Source organism: Gossypium arboreum, chromosome 4 (genome assembly GCF_025698485.1).
Source record: "Gossypium arboreum isolate Shixiya-1 chromosome 4, ASM2569848v2, whole genome shotgun sequence".
Classification (NCBI taxonomy): domain Eukaryota; kingdom Viridiplantae; phylum Streptophyta; class Magnoliopsida; order Malvales; family Malvaceae; genus Gossypium; species Gossypium arboreum.
Window position 1 is genome coordinate 53,502,123 of NC_069073.1, and position 19,922 is coordinate 53,522,044.

Consider the following 19,922-nt stretch of genomic DNA (forward strand, 5'->3'; position numbering starts at 1 on the left):
TTTCTTTTATATAAAGTAATAATCATTTAACTAAAATTTAATACATATTTTATTATATGCCATCATCATGGCCGGCCACTATTAACAAAAAGGGGTATTTGACATGCAAAACCATTATTTTCAATACATGCTTTAATAGAACCTTACAGATTAACCTATCACATTTCAAAAATGTCACACATAAGTCCTATTAACTAAATTCACATGCAATTTACTAAATCGAAGCTTAAAACTTTCATACATTCATATTCACATATAATTCACATAAAATATGACGGCTAATTATTTTTATGACTTGATTTTGTGGTCCCGAAACCACTTTTCGACTAGGGTCAAATTAGGGGTGTCACAACTCTTCCCCCTTTAGGGATTTTCGTCCTCGAAAATTTCTACCGATGCATAGTTTAGGATAACGTCCTCTTATTGAATTATATCCATATAAACATTAGCTCATCGATAGCAATTTTAATTCATTACTGATTTCGCATCGATCTATAAAATCATTTTCTTATCTTAAAACAAATACATAAACATTTCTTCAAATATGCACATATATCTCATTTTCTTGATTTCATAAGCAATAATCACTTAATTTAATTCACAAATGCATTTCAAACACATATTAAGCACATATTAACATGTATAATTCACATCATCAACCCACATATTTGTAACCCACATTTTCATTCATGTATAAGTCAGAACTCGACCGAAAGTACACATATACTCAAACATCCCAATAAATATCCTTTATAACTCCATCATATCTCACTATTCAACTTAACCTATTTCCAACAGAAAATCAACTTCCACATACCTGAACATTGAATTCATTTAGCACATTCAATCACCGTTAACGATACCCGTATACAATCGATTTGGCATAAAGCCTCATATAGTATACCGGCATGGGATTTATTTTAGCACATAACCCATATATCCAAAATTATCAGCATTCATCAAAAATTTTTACAGACTTTCAAATGTCGAACTTAATCGAAATAATTTCTTGAACATGATTAACAAAAATAGGGGTCATTTAGCAATAGCACATATGACTTCATATACCAAGCATCCCATAAACTAAATCTATAACACATTTATAACATGAATTCATTTCTTAACAACATATCCACCATCTTAAATCAATGCCTTCGTTCCATACGAGGTCTTACATGAATCTTGTTTTACTCACTTAATGTCTACTGATCGATCTCGCACACGTAGTGCTCAGTTGAAGAACTCTCACTCTCAGTGCCTCTAGTCATTTGCACACATAGTGCCCCTATTCATTTGTTGTTACACATGATTGCTCTTCGGGACCTAGCCCGGATATAACACTAGCACGACACTTCTCTAACATACCTCGACACTTCAAATTTCTTAAATCCTTAAAGCCAACATGTCATTTGTCATTTTCTTGCTCAATTAAAAATTTTATAAGACCCAAAGCCCATTTCATCTAGGCCCAAAATTCAGGGTGTTACAACTCTACCCCCTGAAAGAAATTTTGTCCTCGAAATTTTACCTGATTCAACCAGTTGAGGATATTGACGTCGCATCGCTTCCTTGGGTTCCCAAGTAGCCTCTTCAGCCTTGTGATTTCACCAAAGTACTTTCACTAATGGAACAGACTTCCTTCTTAGTATCTTAACATCATGATCAATTATTTGTATGGGCTCTTCTTCGAAAGTTAGGTCTAGCCTAACCTCAATTTCTTCCACCGCCACGACATGTGAAGGATTCGAGTGATACCGCTTTAGCATGGAAACATGAAACACACCGTGGATCTGGCTTAGGTTAGGAGGTAACTCTAGCTGGTAGGCGACTGGCCCAATCCGTCTTACAACTTGATATGGCCCAATAAACCTTGGGCTTAGCTTACCCTTTCGTCCAAACCATAACACTTTCTTCTACGGAGAGACCTTAAGGAAAACTAAGTCCCATACTGCATACTCTATCTCACGACGCTTAAGGTCAGCATATGATTTCTGTCTATCTGAGGCCTCTTTCAACCGATCCCGAATCAACTTCACCTTATCCTCAGTATCTGCTACCAAATCAGGGCCCAAAACTCTTCATTTGCCCAACTCCGTCCAACATGTTGGAGTTCGACTACTTCGCCTATACAGTACCTCATACGGAGCCATCCCAATACTTGCTTGATAACTATTATTGTATGCGAATTCGGCCAATGGTAAATAGTCCTCCCAGCTACCACAGAACTCAATCACACATCCCTTCAACATATCCTCCAATACTTAGATCACCCTTTCTGACTGTCCATCAGTTTGAGGGTGGAACGTCGTACTGTAGTTCAACCTAGTTCCCAACGCCTCATGTAGCTTCTTCCAAAATCGTGAAGTGAAATGTGGGTCCCTATAAGATATTATGGAGATTGGCACTCCATGCAATTTTACAATCTTCGCCACATACAACCTCGCTAGCTTTTGCAATGAGTAATTGTGTGAACCGGCTCAAAATGGGCAGACTTAGTTAACCGATCCACTATAACCCATATCAAGTCTTTCCTAATAGGCATCAAGGGTAGCCTACTAACAAAGTCCATAGTGATCCTTTCCTACTTCCAGAGTGTAATCTTCACTGGCTGAAGTAACCATGAAGGCAATTGATGTTCCGCTTTCACTTTTTGACAAACTAAACATTTGTTTACGAACTCCATAACCTTACGTTTAAGTCCAGGCCACCAATAAAGCTCACGCAAATTCCGATACATCTTGTTTCCACCAGGATGCATTGCGAAGAGACCGCTATGTGCTTCCTGCAGAATGGACTGCCTTAGATCATCGCCCTTTGGTATATACATTCTCCCACAGAAACACAATACTCCTTCACTATTTATCCCAAAGTCTAATGTCTCCCCACTCTCTACTTGTTTAAAACGAGCACCCAAAGTCTCATCCACTAACTGCTTACTCCTTATCTACTCGACTCACACCGGTTTTACTTGAAGCTCAGCTAACAAGCTACCATCATCCAACAAGCTTAATTGGGCGAGCATAGCCCTCAAGTCTGACTGAACCCTACGACTCAATGCGTCAGCTACTACATTTGCTTTGCTAGGGTGGTATTCAATCGTGCAATCATAATCCTTCAATAATTCCACCCACCTACGCTGCCTAAGGTTGAGCTCCTTTTGGGTAAGGAGGTACTTCAAGCTCTTATAGTTTGACTAAATTATACACTTCTCCCCATATAAGTAATGCTTCCATATCTTTAGTGCGAAAACCACCTCAGCTAGCTCCAAATCATGGGTTGGGTAATTCACCTCGTGAGTCTTAAGTTTTCATGACGCATACGCAACCACCTTTCCTTCTTGCATCAATACACTTCCTAAGCCCACATGCGACGCATCACTGTAAACCATAAACTCCTTTCCAGGCACTGGCTGAATCAACACAGGGGTCTCAGTTAAAACTTTCTAAAGTTTTCCAAAACTCTCTTGCTGCCTATCCATCCAAACAAAACGGTACCCCTTCCTTAACAACTTAGTTAACGGTGCAGTAATTACTGAAAAGCCCTCAACAAACCAACTATAGTATCTTGCCACGCCCAAAAAACTTCTTATTTCCGACATCGACTTGGGTGTTTAACATTCTAACACTACCTCGATTTTTGGGGGATCCACCTTAATCCTCTCAGCTGACACCACATGTCCTAGAAAAGTAACCTCCCTTAGCCAAAATTCGCACCTACTGAATTTGGCATACAACTACTTCTCCCTCAAAGTCTGCAAAACAATCCTTAAGTGCGCGTCATGCTCATCCTCATCTCTTTAGTACACTAAAATGTCATCTATAAAGACTACCAAGAATCGATCCAAGTAGGGTTGGAAAACCCGATTCATGAGATCCATGAAAGCGGCAGGTGCATTCGTCAGCCTGAATGGCATCACCAAGAACTCTTAGTGCCTATAACGAGTTCTGAAATTTGTCTTATGAACATGTAACACACCGAACCCGTATCCATCACCGGACTAGGGTCAGCATTACAAAACATATCTAAACACTTTGCATTCATTTCATAAACATCATAGCATCATAGTCAAACATCAACATGAGTCCTCTTTCTTAGGTCAATGAGACCTTAAAAATGCATTAGGAAGAGGTTGGGACAAAACCGAACATGTTCACAACTTTCAACACTTAGGAAAATTTTCTATTTTGTTAAGGTCACACGCCCGTGTGCCTTCACGGGTATCAGACACACCCATGTGAACCAGTCGTGCCAAAACAGGGTGACCATACTAACTTTCACCCACGGCCAATAGGCACGGCCGTGTGCCATGGCCGTGTGATACTAAGCTAGCTACTGACTTTAAACCATGGCCATATGACATGCTCGTGTGTTAAGGCCGTGTAATTTTTAAAAGAATACTACTTTTCTTACACGGCCACAACCCGTGTCCCCTGATAGTGTGGCACAATGCAGGCTTGGTTTAAGCCAACTTGCCACCCATTATGGGTCAACCTACAACAAGGAAACAAACATACATGTACAACCCAATCAACCATTCTTTATGCTAAAACATACATCATTCATGCCATAGTTGCAAATTAATATCACATATCATAAACCTTTCTCAACCATAAGTTCAAACACAAATTAGCCAAATCACATGGCTAAATATATATATATCACAAAACATACTTCACAACTACTAGCTTATACATGCCATACTTCAAATATTTACATTTTTAAAAGTACCAAAATGAGATCGATAGTGTGGTGACGACCGTCGACTATCCTCGAGCCTTCAGTAGCTACGATAATTGTAAAACAGACAGTAATCACACAGAGCAAGCTTTCAAAAGCTTAGTAATCTTGTACTCAAAACATTCATAGTATATGAACATAAAATGATAACCTATGAGTATTTGCACAATTTAAATCCATATAACTATATCAACTCAATGAGATTCATATACATAACATCATCTACCACTTAGGCATTATACATACCTGAAGCTTCCCGTACTTATTCACTTTTGTACTTACCTCATGTTGAATGTTATAAGACTTTCCATAAGTTATTCATGTTTTACACATCAGCACACTTAGTGCTATAAGGTTAGCCGAAGCTAAATATTTTTGCACACTTAGTGCCATCTCAAATAACTGAGACTAAGTCGGTATCGCATACTTAGTGCCTCAAGTAACCAAAGCTAGTTAAATCGCACACTTAGTGCCAAAGCTAGTTTAAATCGCACACTTAGTGCCAAAGCTTTCGATTCATTACCATATTATCCAATTCAATTATATACAACCCAGTATAATAAAGGCATCAAAACTTACTTAACATCACATTTTAAGTACGAACTTACCTCGTACTCGAAATTTGTCGACTCAGACTATCTACTCGATAACCTTCGACTTTACTTGAGCTAAGTCTGAATTCCTCCTTTCTTGATCTAAATGTATTCAAAATTAACCCTTTTATTCCCCAAATAATTCAATTCAATCCATAAACACATATTTTGCAAACTAGCCCTCACATTTTCACATTTCGACACTTTAGTCGCTATTTCACAAAATCACAAAATACACATAATTTGCATATACAAAAACTTAGCCAAATTCTCCTTGTACTCACACTAATTCACACATTTCATTTATTTCACATTTTAGTCCCTCAAAATAACATTTTTACAATTTAGCCTAAATTACTCAATTTCATCAAAAATCCAAAAACAAAACATTTAAACCCAACATGAAGCTTCCATAATTTATCAACTAACATCACGAAGCTCACATTTTCATCAATGGCACATTTTAAAATCATCACCAAAATCATAAACTGAAGATGGGTTTGATAGTATACAAAGCAACGTTTACAACAACATAGAATTTATCAAAAATTGAGCAAAACACATACCTAATTCACCAATTCAAAATGACGAACCCTAAGTGAGCTTTCTCTTTTATTTTTCTTTGTATTTTCAGTGGAATAGCATGAACAAATGGCTAATGTCATGCTTTTGTTTTATTTTAATTACTTAATAAACATTTTCCCTTTTTACCCTTTTATAAACAATTATAAAACCTTTTAATTAATGGTTGTTTTAGTCCATTAACATTCCCAATGGAAAAATAACAACATAAGGACCCTTACTTTAGAAAGCAAACTCAAATAGGCACTTTAACATCTAGCACTCAGGTTTTACATTTTATACGATTAGGTCCTTTTTGCAAATTAAGCACACAAATAGTTAAATTTTCACACAAGATTTTCACACATGTTAATTAACTTATAATAGGCACGAAAAATAATATAAAAATATTTTCTAACTCAAATTTGTGATCCCGAAACTACTATTCTGACTAAGGTCAAAACCAGACTGTTACAGAACATCTGCCTCCTTAACCTCAATTGGTGATACCCCGAACACAAGTCAATCTTCGAGAAAATAGAAGTTCCACTAAACTGATCAAAAAGATCATCAATTCTTGATAGAGGGTACTTGTTTTTAACAGTTAACTTGTTTAACTGCCGGTAGTCGATGCACATTCGCAACGTCCCATCTTTCTTCTTCACGAATAACATCGGGGCTCCCCACTGAGACACACTTGGCTGGATGAATCCTCGATCCAACAATTCCTAAATCTATGCCTTAAGTTCCACCAGCTCCTTTGGTGCCATCCGATAATGAGCGATGGGCACCAGAGCCGTACCAGGTAACAATTCGATTCCAAATTCTACTTCCCTACTGGGTGGCAACCCAGGTAGCTCCTTGGGAAAGACATCAGGAAATTCCTTAACCGTTCTCAACTCCTTAACAGTAGGGCTCTTAACCTTTGTCTTGCTAATGTAATCCAAATAGGCTTTGAATCCCTTTTGAACCAACTTCTTCGCTCTTAATGCCGAAATTACATTCGTCATATAATTCCAGCGTTCACCAATCACCATTACTTCCTTATCCTCCGCCGTTCTTAACACCATTCACTTTGCAGCACAATCCAAGGTGGCTCGGTACTTCACCAGCCAATCCATACCTAAGATTAAGTCAAACTCACTAAATAACGACTCCATCAAATTCGTTAAAAAGGTAACCCCTTGGACTACTAAGGGCACCTCCCTAAACAACTTATTCGCAACTACTGACTGACCTAACAGACTTATCACAGTCATCCTATTCGCAGTAATCTCAAACATATCACCCAAAGGTTCAGCCATATTACATGCAACATACGAATGCGTTGATCCAATACCAATTAATGCTGTGTAAGGTAACTTATATATAAAGAACATACCCGTTATGACATCTGGGGCATCCCCGTCTTCTCGGTGATGAATGGCATAAACCAAAGCTAGCTGTCTTACCTCAGCATGGCCTACATTTTCGCCTGGTGCTCCACGTCCATGTCTATTACCGTTACCTGTAACATCCCGAACCCGAGACCATCGCCGGTGTCGGACACGAGGGGTTAACAAACCAAGTTCACTTGTTTTGCCCACCAATTTGACATTTCCAGTCAGGCTGGAAAACTGCGTCACCGTCGCCTTAAAAATCATATCTCGAGTTTCAAAACTTGGAAACTGGTTTCGTAAATTTTCCCTGAATTTAGACTCATGTATCCATCCATGGATTTATTTCTAGAATTTTTTGTCGGGCCAATTGGTACAGTTTATTAGTTAAAGTCACCCATGTTACAGGGATCGACTGCTCTGACCTTTGCGCGTTACAACTTGAATATCTCACTGTACAGAACTTTAATACTGGTGCCGTTTGTTTCTAATGAAACTAGACTCAAAATGGAATCTGTACATATAAGGCATGACTCCTAATTCTTTCTGGATAATTTATAGTAAATTTTTAAATTTGCGACAGGGGACCCAGAAACCGTTCTGGCCCTGTCTCACAATAGCTTTAATATCTCTTAACATGTAACTCCTATAACCATTTCGTTTCTTCCATATGAAAATAGACTCACCAAGGTTCATTTACATAGCTTATTCACTATTTAATACCATTCCTACAAATTTTGGTGATTTTTCACATTCACGTCACTGCAGCTGGCAGCATCTGTTTTAAGGTAGGTCTTACCTATTTGGTAGTCTCCATGAACCAACTAGTCTTGCCATACATAGGTTCATATATGATCATTTTAACCATGCCAATGGCTGATCATGTGACCAACATTCCCATTTCCAATCCATGGTCACATCATGACACCAAATATATACATATACAAACCGCAAATAGTCTAAGTCGATACTTCACTTTTACGAGCCATTTTCGCATGGCCGTACACAAATACATCACAACATATTTAACCAACAAGGGTAGTCCTATACATGCCATTTCAAAGTTCAACCAAAAATTTATACCAAAATAGAGACGTTGATAGTGTGGATGACTTCGACTTTATTGATCCCGAATCCGATTGCTATCGAGCGAAATCTATAAAACAGAGAGCCAAAGCAACGGGTAAGCATTTTATGCTTAGTAAGTCTCAAGGAATATAATCAACTCTAATTACAGCAATACATTCACATAGCCAAATGCATCATTTCATTAATACACATTCTTACTTCACACTTCATCATTATATACTTTCACAAAGTATCAATCAATTCAATAACTGAAATTCATTAGTCGATTGAGTGAATGTTGCTCAAACATGTCGACTTTCCAATGCACATATAAACGCATTCCTTATTCTTTGGGCTTCTCGAGTGTACTAATTGAATTTATTACAGCAACCAACACTCACCTCCAGCCCAAGATTCTTTGGAATATAACCGATATAACCACGCAGAAATGCCTTGGTCTTAGCCCGGATAGAATGTCTCGCACGAATGCCTTCGGTCTTAGCCCGGATGTAGCCACTAGCACAATTGCCTTGGTCTTAACCGGATATAATTTCCAGCATAATTGTCTTCGGGCTTAGCCCGGATATCATTCAATTTCTCATGCACACATACATCAATAATCATTGGACATACATATTTCATTCTCGTTACTAAGGCTCAAACACAATTATAATCACTAGCATAATCGCCGGGACTTAGCCGGGCATTATTCAATACTCATACACACATAAATCAATAATCAATACATCCATATTTCATTCCACATAATTCAAGTGAGGTCACTTCTTGAGGACTTACCTCGGATGTTGTCGAACGGCTTTTACGGCTATTTGATCACTTTTTCCTTCCCTTGTCCAATTGTGGCCCTCTTAGCTCTTGAGCTAATTCAAACAAATTCAATTTATTAAAACCTCATTGTGCTAGCTTATGGCGAATATGACAAGGAGTTTAATTGGTCATATGGCCACTCTTTAGCTTGAATACACAATGGTCATGCACATTTTATACTACATCAAGCAATTCAATACAATTTATTCGAGCATCAAGGAAAAGCTAAGGCCTTCAATAGGCTACCCAAGGCCGAATATTCATGTACATGTTGAGGCCAATTATGCACTTAATACCTCACAAAACAGCATGCATTTTACTAGTTAATGCTTTGCATATTGTAGCTCAAAACTTATAATATAGCATCAAGCACTCATATGTGTGCTAGGCGAATGTGCTTGCAATTTCACAATCATTCTTCAACATCTTCTTCTTTAAACAACCATATTCATCACTTAGTTCATAACCAAAACATCATGTGCAAACATATATATACATATATGAGCATGGCGAATTTCAAGGTGTCCATAGCCATCCAAAACACAAATTTTAACTAACATGCAAGAAGCATGAACCATGCTCATGAATGCATCATGGCGAATATGACAATCATGCCCTTTTCAACTTCAATCATGATTAAACAAAAGAAAACTCAAAATCTTACTCAAAAGTAGACAATCCATCATTGCATGCATCATCATCAAGCTTCACACTTAGCATGCAATGGCTTTATCACCATAACAACTTTGGCCAAATACCATTTCCATGGCATAACAAAGATTTGAGCCATGGCTAACATGCACATCAAGTTAGCAACCAAAACATGCATGAAACTCCTAACACAACCTCATACATACCTTAATCTTGATGCAAACTTAGCCAAATCTCCTTCTAGATCTCTTCCAAACCAAGCATGAAGCAAAAATCCTCCTTCTTCCTTAGTTTTGGCTCAAAGAAAGGATGAACAAAATTTTTCTTTCTTTCTCTACAACTCACGGCAATGGGGGGAATACCACACTCACACACATTTTTTTTTCATTCTTTTCTTACCCATACACCTTTGTTTATTATTTCTCCCTAATGCACCAACAAAACATGTTTCATGACATGTTTTGCCCATCCTCTCTTGCCATGGCCGGCCACTTCATGTTGGGGGAAATTTGACATGCAAATCCTTATTTTTGCATGCATGAGCAACTAGTCATCACACATTTCCCCATCATACTTTCAAAGTTCACTACTAGGTCCTTTCTAGTGAAATTCGCATTTATAACACTAAATCGAAACATCAAAAATGTCACACACAAATTAACACATATCATAGGCATCAAAATAAATTTTAAATTATTTTTATGCCTCGGTTTTGTGGTCCTGAAACCACATCCCGACTAGGGTCAATTTTGGTGTCACAACTCTCCCCACTTAAGAAATTTTCGTCCCCAAAATCTTACCGGTAAATAGGTTTGGATATCGCTCTTTCATAGAGTTCTCGGTCTCCCAAGTAGCTTCTTCTATCCCGTGCTTGAGCCATAACACTTTCACCAGTGAACCCGCTTGTTTCAGAACTCTTTCACTTCTCGTGATAGGATACGAATCGGTTCTTCCTCATAACTCATATTAGCTTGAATTTCAATTTCGATGGACTAATCACGTGCGATGGATCGGATCTATAGCGTCAAGCATCAAACGTGGAAGACATCGTGAACCTTTTGAGTTCGGGGGCAAAATCAAACGATATGCCACCGGACCGACTCGCTCGGATATCTCATATGGCACAATGAACCTCAGCTCGGCTTGCCCTTACGGCCGAATCGAGTATCTTTTTCCAAGGCGATACCTTGAGAAACACTTTATCACCCACGATACTCGATATCCTTACGCTTCAGATCCGCGTCGACTTCTCGACGATCGGAGGCTATCTTCGACTTTCACGGATTACTTTCACTTTCTGCTCAGCATCTCTAATCAAATCCACCCGAAAATCTTGCTTTCACCGAGCTCGGTCCAAAACAATGGTGTACGGCATTTACGACCGTACAAGGCCTCGTAGGGTGCCATCTTAATACTTGATTGAAAGTCGTTGTTGTGGCGAATTCAATCAACGGCAAATACCGCTCCCATGAACCACTAAACTCGAGGACGCAACATCTTAACATATCCTCAAGTATCTGAATTATCCACTCGGATTGACCATCGGTTTGGGGTGAAAGGCGTGCTTGAAATGCAACTTGGTACCCAAAGCTTCTTGCAACTTTTTCCAAAATCGTGAGGTAAATCTCGGATCTCTATCCCACACGATGGAAATAGGCACCCGTGTAATCTCACAACTGAGAAACGCACAATTCGGCTAATTTGTCCATTGAAAAATCCGTGCGACGGGGACAAAGTGGGCCGACTTAGTCAATCTATCTACCACGACCCAAACCGCATCCTTCTTACTTGCGACAATGGCGGTCCGGATACAAAGTCCATTATGACTCGATCCCATTTCCATCGGGTATCGTGATTGGTCAAGTAATCTCAAGGCACCTGATGTTCCACTTTCACTTGTTGACATATTAAACATCTCAAACAAAGTCGGAGATGTCTCGCTTCATACCATGCCACCAAAACCGACGTTTCAAATCATTGTACATCTTCAGACTCCCGGGTGGATTGCCATTCGGCTACTATGGGCTTCATTCAAATTATCGAAATGAGTTCAATTCTTTGGAGCACACGACGACTTTTGAACCTCAAACAATCATCATCGTCGATTTGAAATTCGAGTCCTTGTTCGAACACACTCACCCGTTTTGCGCCCAACTCGTCGTCGACTTTCGAGCTTCTCGAATTTGATGTATCAATAGTGGTTTGGCTTTCAATTCAGCTACTAACACACTATCGGATCGAATGCATAAGTGCACGCTCATCGCCGTAAGCGAATAATGATTTACGACTCAAGGCATCCGCAACCACATTCACCTTTCCCGGTGATAGTCAATGACCAGCTCATAATCCTTTAACAACTCGATCCAACGTCTTTGTCGCAGATTTAAGTCTCTTTGGGTCATCAAATATTTGAGACTTTTGTGATCCGAGTACACATGGCACCTTTCACCAAATAAGTAATGTCGCCAAATCTTTAAGGCGAATACGATGGCGGCCAATTCAAGATCATGGGTCGGATAATTTTTCTCGTGTGGCTTTAATTGCCTCGACGCATAGGCCACAACTCGACCTTCTTGCATCAATACACAACCTAACCCAAGTAGGGAGGCGTCGTTATAGATGACAAACTCTTTGCCGGACTCGGGTTGCACTAGAATTGGGGCTTCAGTCAAATAAGTTTTCAGTTGATCGAAACTTTTTTGGCATTTCTCCGTCCATTCGAACTTAACATCCTTTTGGAGTAGCTTCGTCATCGGCATGGCTATCGTTGAGAAGCCTTTTACAAATCGTCGGTAATAACCGGCAAGCCCCAAAAAGCTCCGAACCTCAGTAATATTTCTCGGAGGCTTCCAATTAAGTATGGCTGAAATTTTATTCGGGTCGACTCGAATACCCGATGCAGATACCACATGACCCAAGAAGCTAACCTCTCTTAACCAGAACTCACACTTGCTGAACTTAGCATATAATTGCTTATCCCGTAAGATTTGCAGCACTAACCGCAGGTGTTCAGCATGTTCGGTCTCATTTCTTGAATAGACCAAGATGTCATCAATGAACACGACTACGAATCGATCCAAATATGGTCTGAAGATCCGATTCATTAAATCCATAAATACCGCAGGGCATTAGTGAGCCCAAACGGCATCACTAGGAACTCATAGTGACCATATCTCGCTCAAGGCGGTCTTGGGTACGTCCAATCTCGGATTCGCAATTGATAATAGCCCGATCTCAAATCTATTTTTGAGAACACCGAGGCTCCCTTCGATTGATCGAACAAGTCATCGATACGTGGTAACGGATATTTGTTCTTTATCGTCGCTTTATTAAGTCGACGATAGTCGATGCACAACCGCATGGTTCCATCCTTCTTTTCACAAACAACACCGGCGCACCCAAGGTGAACAACTCAAGCGAGCAAAACCTCTATCCACCAATTCTTGCAACCGAGCTTTCAACTCCTTTAATTCCGTTGGTGCCATACGATACGGAGCTATCGAAATTGAGTTGTACCGGTACCAATTCGATGCCAAATTCTATTTCCGAGCAATGGTAAACCCAAGAATTCTTCGTGGAAAACATCCGGTATTCACAAACCACCGACACGATTCGGGTTTCTTTTCGATTCCTTGTTATCGAAAGCACGTCGCAAGGTACGCCGCACCCTTTTCTTACATATTTTCGGGCCAACATCGCCGATATTACATGGCAACCCCTTTAAGTCCGTAGACTCAACCCGAATTATTTCATTATTCGCGACCTCAAATCGATAGTCTTGCTCTTGCAATTTACAACCGCATCGTGCATGGTCAACCAATCCAAACCAAGAATAACGTCGAACTCATCGAACGGCAAAAGCATCAAGTCCGCGGAAAACAAGAACCTCGAACACTAGGGGACTTTTCTTGCACACTTTGTTGACAAGCACGTAATGACCCAAGGGTTTGACACCGAATTACAAACTCGATGAGACTCAATAGGCAAAGTCTTCTCGGATGCTAAGGTTTCACATATATATGAATGAGTAGAACCAGGTCAATCAAAGCAATCACATTTGTATTGAAAAGAGTGAAAGTACCGGTAATGACATCTGGAGAGGCAGCATCCTCACGTGCGTGTATGGCATAAGTCCTTGCAGGAGCACGAGCCTCAGATCTGATGGTAGCATCTCTAGATCCTCTCTGATCGCCACTGACATTGCCCATATTTCTAGGTGGCCTACCTCGAGCGATGGTAGCACCCGGTTTCCACTCTGACTTACATTCTGTTCATGCATCCTCGGGCAATCCTTCATAAAGTGGTCGGCCGACCCACACTTATAGCAAGAGCGATCACGAAACCAACAGCTCCCTGAATGCCATTTGCCACAATGTGGACACTCCGCCTCTCTCGGCGATCATTTCCACCATCGGCGATCGAAGTGACTCGTGTGGTCACAGGGGTCGATCGCGTCCTCGTCTAGAAAAGCCCGAACGCGCCTCTAGACCGCTCGCATCATCTCAAAATCTCTTCGATGCTTGTTGAAGAGACTTTCCGAGGACCTCTTTCGAATTCTCCGGTTCCCACATCAGCTTTTTGTTTCTCCTTTCTAAGTCGTTCGGCTTTACAAGCTCGCTCAACAAGTACTACGAACTCTCGTATCTCGAGAATGCCAACGAACATCCTTATATCATCATTCAGCCCATCCTCGGCGTTTACATAATGGCTTGGACGAAATGCATTCTCGCTGCATCGGCTAAGCCTCACAAATTTTCGTTCGTAGTCGATGGCGACGATAGAACCTTGCTTAAGGTCAAGGAATTCCCTTCGCTTTTGGTCGATGAATCTCGATTGATATACTTTTTGAACTCGGTTTGAAAGAATTCCCAAGTCACTTGCTCTCTAGGTACCACAAGTCGAGTACTCCACCAATAGTAGGCGGACACACGTAGCAAGGAGATGGTACACTTTAAGCACTCATCGGTGTACAGGATAGCTCATCGAGCACCGGATAGTGTTATCCAACCAAAATTCAGCTCGCTTCGGCATCATCATCATCCGTAGCCTTAAATTCAGTGGCCCCATGTTTTGAATCACGTCGATTGGGGCTTACTTGACCTTATTTGGTCACCACCGGAGGTATTGTAGGTCTTGAGGTTGCATTTGTCGGGAATGGAGGTTGTGTAACAGTACCGTGTTAGTTCGAATGTATTGATTAAACCATTCGTTCATCACACTATAAAAGGCTTGCCTAGCCTCGTCATTCGGATTGCTGGCCATAGGTTGAGAGTCCGCCGGCGCTGTCCCTTGCGCGAGCAGGCGCCACACTCTCCACATCATCAGCTATCGCTTCGGTTGGGATCGGATCCATTGCTATAAACAAACACAAAGTCAAATTGTCGTAAATCACCACACTATCGAGTCATCATTTAATGGCATGTATAGCTAGACCCCAAACACATCACGGTAGTCCTAGAATTGACTAAACCGTGGCTCTGATACCAATAAAATTGAAACACCCCGAACCCGAGACCATTGCCGGTGTCGGACACGAGGGGTTAACAAACCAAGTTCACTTGTTTTGCCCACCAATTTGACATTTCCAGTCAGGCTGGAAAACTGCGTCACCGTCGCCTTAAAAATCATATCTCGAGTTTCAAAACTTGGAAACTGGTTTCGTAAATTTTCCCTGAATTTAGACTCATGTATCCATCCATGGATTTATTTCTAGAATTTTTGGTCGGGCCAATTGGTACAGTTTATTAGTTGAAGTCACCCATGTTACAGGGATTGACTGCTCTGACCTTTGCGCATTACAACTTGAATATCTCACTGTACAGAACTTTAATACTGGTGCCGTTTATTTCTAATGAAACTAGACTCAAAATGGAATCTGTACATATAAGGCATGACTCCTAATTCTTTCTGGATAATTTATAGAAAATTTTTAAATTTGCGACAGGGGACCCAGAAACCGTTCTGGCCCTGTCTCACAATAGCTTTAATATCTCTTAACATGTAACTCCTATGACCATTTCGTTTCTTCCATATGAAAATAGACTCACCAAGGTTCATTTACATAGCTTATTCACTATTTAATACCATTCCTATAAATTTTGGTGATTTTTCACATTCACGTCACTGCAGCTGGCAGCATCTGTTTTTAAGGTAGGTCTTACCTATTTGGTAGTCTCCATGAACCAACTAGTCTTGCTATACATAGGTTCATATATGATCATTTTAACCATGCCAATGGCTGATCATGTGACCAACATTCCCATTTCAATCCATGGTCACATCATGACACCAAATATATACATATACAAACCGCAAATAGTCTAAGTCGATACTTCACTTTTACGAGCCATTTTCGCATGGCCGTACACAAATACATCACAACATATTTAACCAACAAGGGTAGTCCTATACATGCCATTTCAAAGTTCAACCAAAATTTATACCAAAATAGAGACGTTGATAGTGTGGATGACTTGACTTTATTGATCCCGAATCCGATTGCTATCGGCGAAATCTATAAAACAGAGAGCCAAAGCAACGGGGTAAGCATTTTTTTATGCTTAGTAAGTCTCAAGGAATATAATCAACTCTAATTACAGCAATACATTCACATAGCCAAATGCATCATTTCATTAATACACATTCTTACTTCACACTTCATCATTATATACTTTCACAAAGTATCAATCAATTCAATAACTGAAATTCATTAGTCGATTGAGCGAATGTTGCTCAAACATGTCGACTTTCCAATGCACATATAAACGTACCTTATTCTTTGGGCTTCTCGAGTGTACTAATTGAATTTATTACAGCAACCAACACTCACCTCCAGCCCAAGATTCTTGAATATAACCGGATATAACCACGTGCACAAATGCCTTGGGTCTTAGCCGGATAGAATGTCTCGCACGAATGCCTTGGTCTTAGCCGGATGTAGCCACTAGCACAATTGCCTTGGTCTTAACCGGATATAATTTCAGCATAATTGTCTTGAGGCTTAGCCGGATATCATTCAATTTCTCATGCACACATACATCAATAATCATTGGACATACATATTTCATTCTCGTTACTAAGGCTCAAACACAATTATAATCACTAGCATAATCGCCTTGGGACTTAGCCGGGCATTATTCGAATACTCATACACACATAAATCAATAATCAATACATCCATATTTCATTCCACATAATTCAAGTAAGGTCACTTCTTGAGGACTTACCTCGGATGTTGTCGAACGGCTTTTACGGCTATTCGATCACTTTTTCCTTCCCTTGTCCAATTGTGGCCCTCTTAGCTCTTGAGCTAATTCAAACAAATTCAATTTATTAAAACCTCATTGTGCTAGCTTATGGCGAATATGACAAGGAGTTTAAATGGTCATATGGCCACTCTTTAGCTTGAATACACAATGGTCATGCACATTTTATACTACATCAAGCAATTCAATACAATTTATTCGAGCATCAAGGAAAAGCTAAGGCCTTCAATAGGCTACCCAAGGCCAATATTCATGTACATGTTGAGGCCAATTATGCACTTAATACCTCACAAAAACAGCATGCATTTTACTAGTTAATGCTTTGCATATTGTAGCTCAAAACTTATAATATAGCATCAAGCACTCATATGTGTGCTAGGCGAATGTGCTTGCAATTTCACAATCATTCTTCAACATCTTCTTCTTTAAACAACCATATTCATCACTTAGTTCATAACCAAAACATCATGTGCAAACATATATATACATATATGAGCATGGCGAATTTCAAGGTGTCCATAGCCATCCAAAACACAAATTTTAACTAACATGCAAGAAGCATGAACCATGCTCATGAATGCATCATGGCGAATATGACAATCATGCCCTTTTCAACTTCAATCATGATTAAACAAAAGAAAACTCAAAATCTTACTCAAAAGTAGACAATCCATCATTCCATGCATCATCATCAAGCTTCACACTTAGCATGCAATGGCTTTATCACCATAACAACTTTGGCCAAATACCATTTCCATGGCATAACAAAGATTTGAGCCATGGCTAACATGCACATCAAGTTAGCAACCAAAACATGCATGAAACTCCTAACACAACCTCATACATACCTTAATCTTGATGCAAACTTAGCCAAATCTCTTTCTAGATCTCTTCCAAACCAAGCATGAAGCAAAAATCCTCCTTCTTCCTTAGTTTTGGCTCAAAGAAAGGATGAACAAAATTTTTCTTTCTTTCTCTACAACTCACGGCAATGGGGGAATACCACACTCACACACATTTTTTTTCATTCTTTTCTTACCCATACACCTTTGTTTATTATTTCTCCTAATGCACCAACAAAACATGTTTCATGACATGTTTTGCCCATCCTCTCTTGCCATGGCCGGCCACTTCATGTTGGGGGAAATTTGACATGCAAATCCCTTATTTTTGCATGCATGAGCAACTAGTCATCACACATTTCCCCATCATACTTTCAAAGTTCACTACTAGGTCCTTTCTAGTGAAATTCGCATTTATAACACTAAATCGAAACATCAAAAATGTCACACACAAATTAACACATATCATAGGCATCAAAATAAATTTTAAATTATTTTTATGCCTCGGTTTTGTGGTCCCGAAACCACATCCCGACTAGGGTCAATTTTGGGCTGTCACATTACCGCCTCTGGCCTACTCACGACCCCTTGGCGGCAGCTGACCACCCCTTGGTGGCTGAGCACCACCTTGGCCCACGACTGGCACTCGCCCTAGCATTTTAGGGAAATTCCTGATCCTATTCTCTATAGACCCACAAGCTAAACAATCTCCTGTCCTCTTCTAGCACTCGCCTCCATGGGTTCTCCCATAATCAGCATAAGGTGGCACCCCTAGATTAACAGCAGCGGGCCCTGCTCTAACTGGCCCATTTACTCTGGCCCTAGCCCTAGGCCTCTATCCAACCCCAGGAGTCTCAGCCTTTCTTTTATTCTTAACACTTTCCTTTTCTCGATTTAGGCACTCCGTGCGTTTCACCTCCTCCGCTATCTTTGCTTTCTTTACCAACTCCAAGAAAACTCGTTCCCTTTGTGGAGCTATCAATACCTTGAGGCTATCTCTTAGTCCATCCTCAAACTTAACGCAACGCTCATAGTCCGTAGCCACCATAACTCTTGCATACCTACTAAGGCGCAGGAATTTTGCCTCATACTCCGCCATAGATCTGTTTCCCTAGGTTAAGTTTAGGAACTTCTTACTTATAGCTCTACATAGCTTGCACCCACATACTTCCCTTGGAATGAAGCTTTGAAGAACTCCCAAGTGACCTGCTCAGGTTGAGTGCCCTCTTTCACTGTCAGCCACCACTGGTAAGCTTTTTTCCTTAGCAGTGACACTGCCCTTTTCAGCTTTTGTTCAGGTGAACAGTCTAGATCCTCCATTATCCTTTCTGTGGCCTCCAACCAATATTCAGCCACGTGAGAAGCCACACCAGCCACGCCCTTAAAACTCTCAGCCCCATTTGATCAAAGTCACTCCAGAATGGACCCCCGATTTCCCGTGCCATTATTGGGCCCAATGACCCTCTCCAAAATCCTTAGCATTGCTTGCGACAATGCATCATCTCTCGTGGCTCGATCATACTGTCCATTCTCAGCCACGGGTGAGGCCGAAGCCTCTTCTACTTTAACATTAGGCACATGTCTCGATGTCGACGATTCAGCCCTAACACATCCGCGGCCTTGGCCACGGCTACTCGCACCTCTTCTAGCACTCATTGTCGAGTCACGTATTTTCTAGATTAAAAATTTTATGAAGTTTTAGTTAGTTCAATAATTAACCCGATGTTTTATGGAAGTAATTTAAGAGAAGATTGTATTTTGAAAATCTCTACAGTTTCAGGATTCTACAGGCTTCAGTTCCATTCTAACATAATCATCTAAAATAGCCCTCTAACTATCTACTGTATAATAATTTAAATAGGCTTAAGATCCAAGGAACTTACTTGGTTCGATGTCACAGACTTTGGTGTGTGCATTCAAATAATGCTTTCCTTTTTCAAGACATTGTAAAAAAAAAAAAGAAACCAACTAATAAGGCCCACTTCATAGCCCGTGTTCTGC

The 19,922-nt window shown here is 40.2% G+C and overlaps 1 protein-coding gene across 1 annotated transcript; it reads right to left on the minus strand.

Moving 5' to 3' along the window:
* Positions 1–2,581: 2,581 nt before the first annotated feature.
* LOC128291579 (uncharacterized) lies at positions 2,582–6,961 on the minus strand. The gene is made up of 3 exons (XM_053026759.1): positions 6,632–6,961; positions 3,329–3,409; positions 2,582–2,944 (listed from the first exon to the last, which is right to left on the minus strand). Exons 1-3 carry the CDS (start codon positions 6,959–6,961, stop codon positions 2,582–2,584), a joined length of 774 nt encoding a protein of 257 aa, XP_052882719.1.
* Between the last annotated feature and the right edge of the window lie 12,961 nt (positions 6,962–19,922).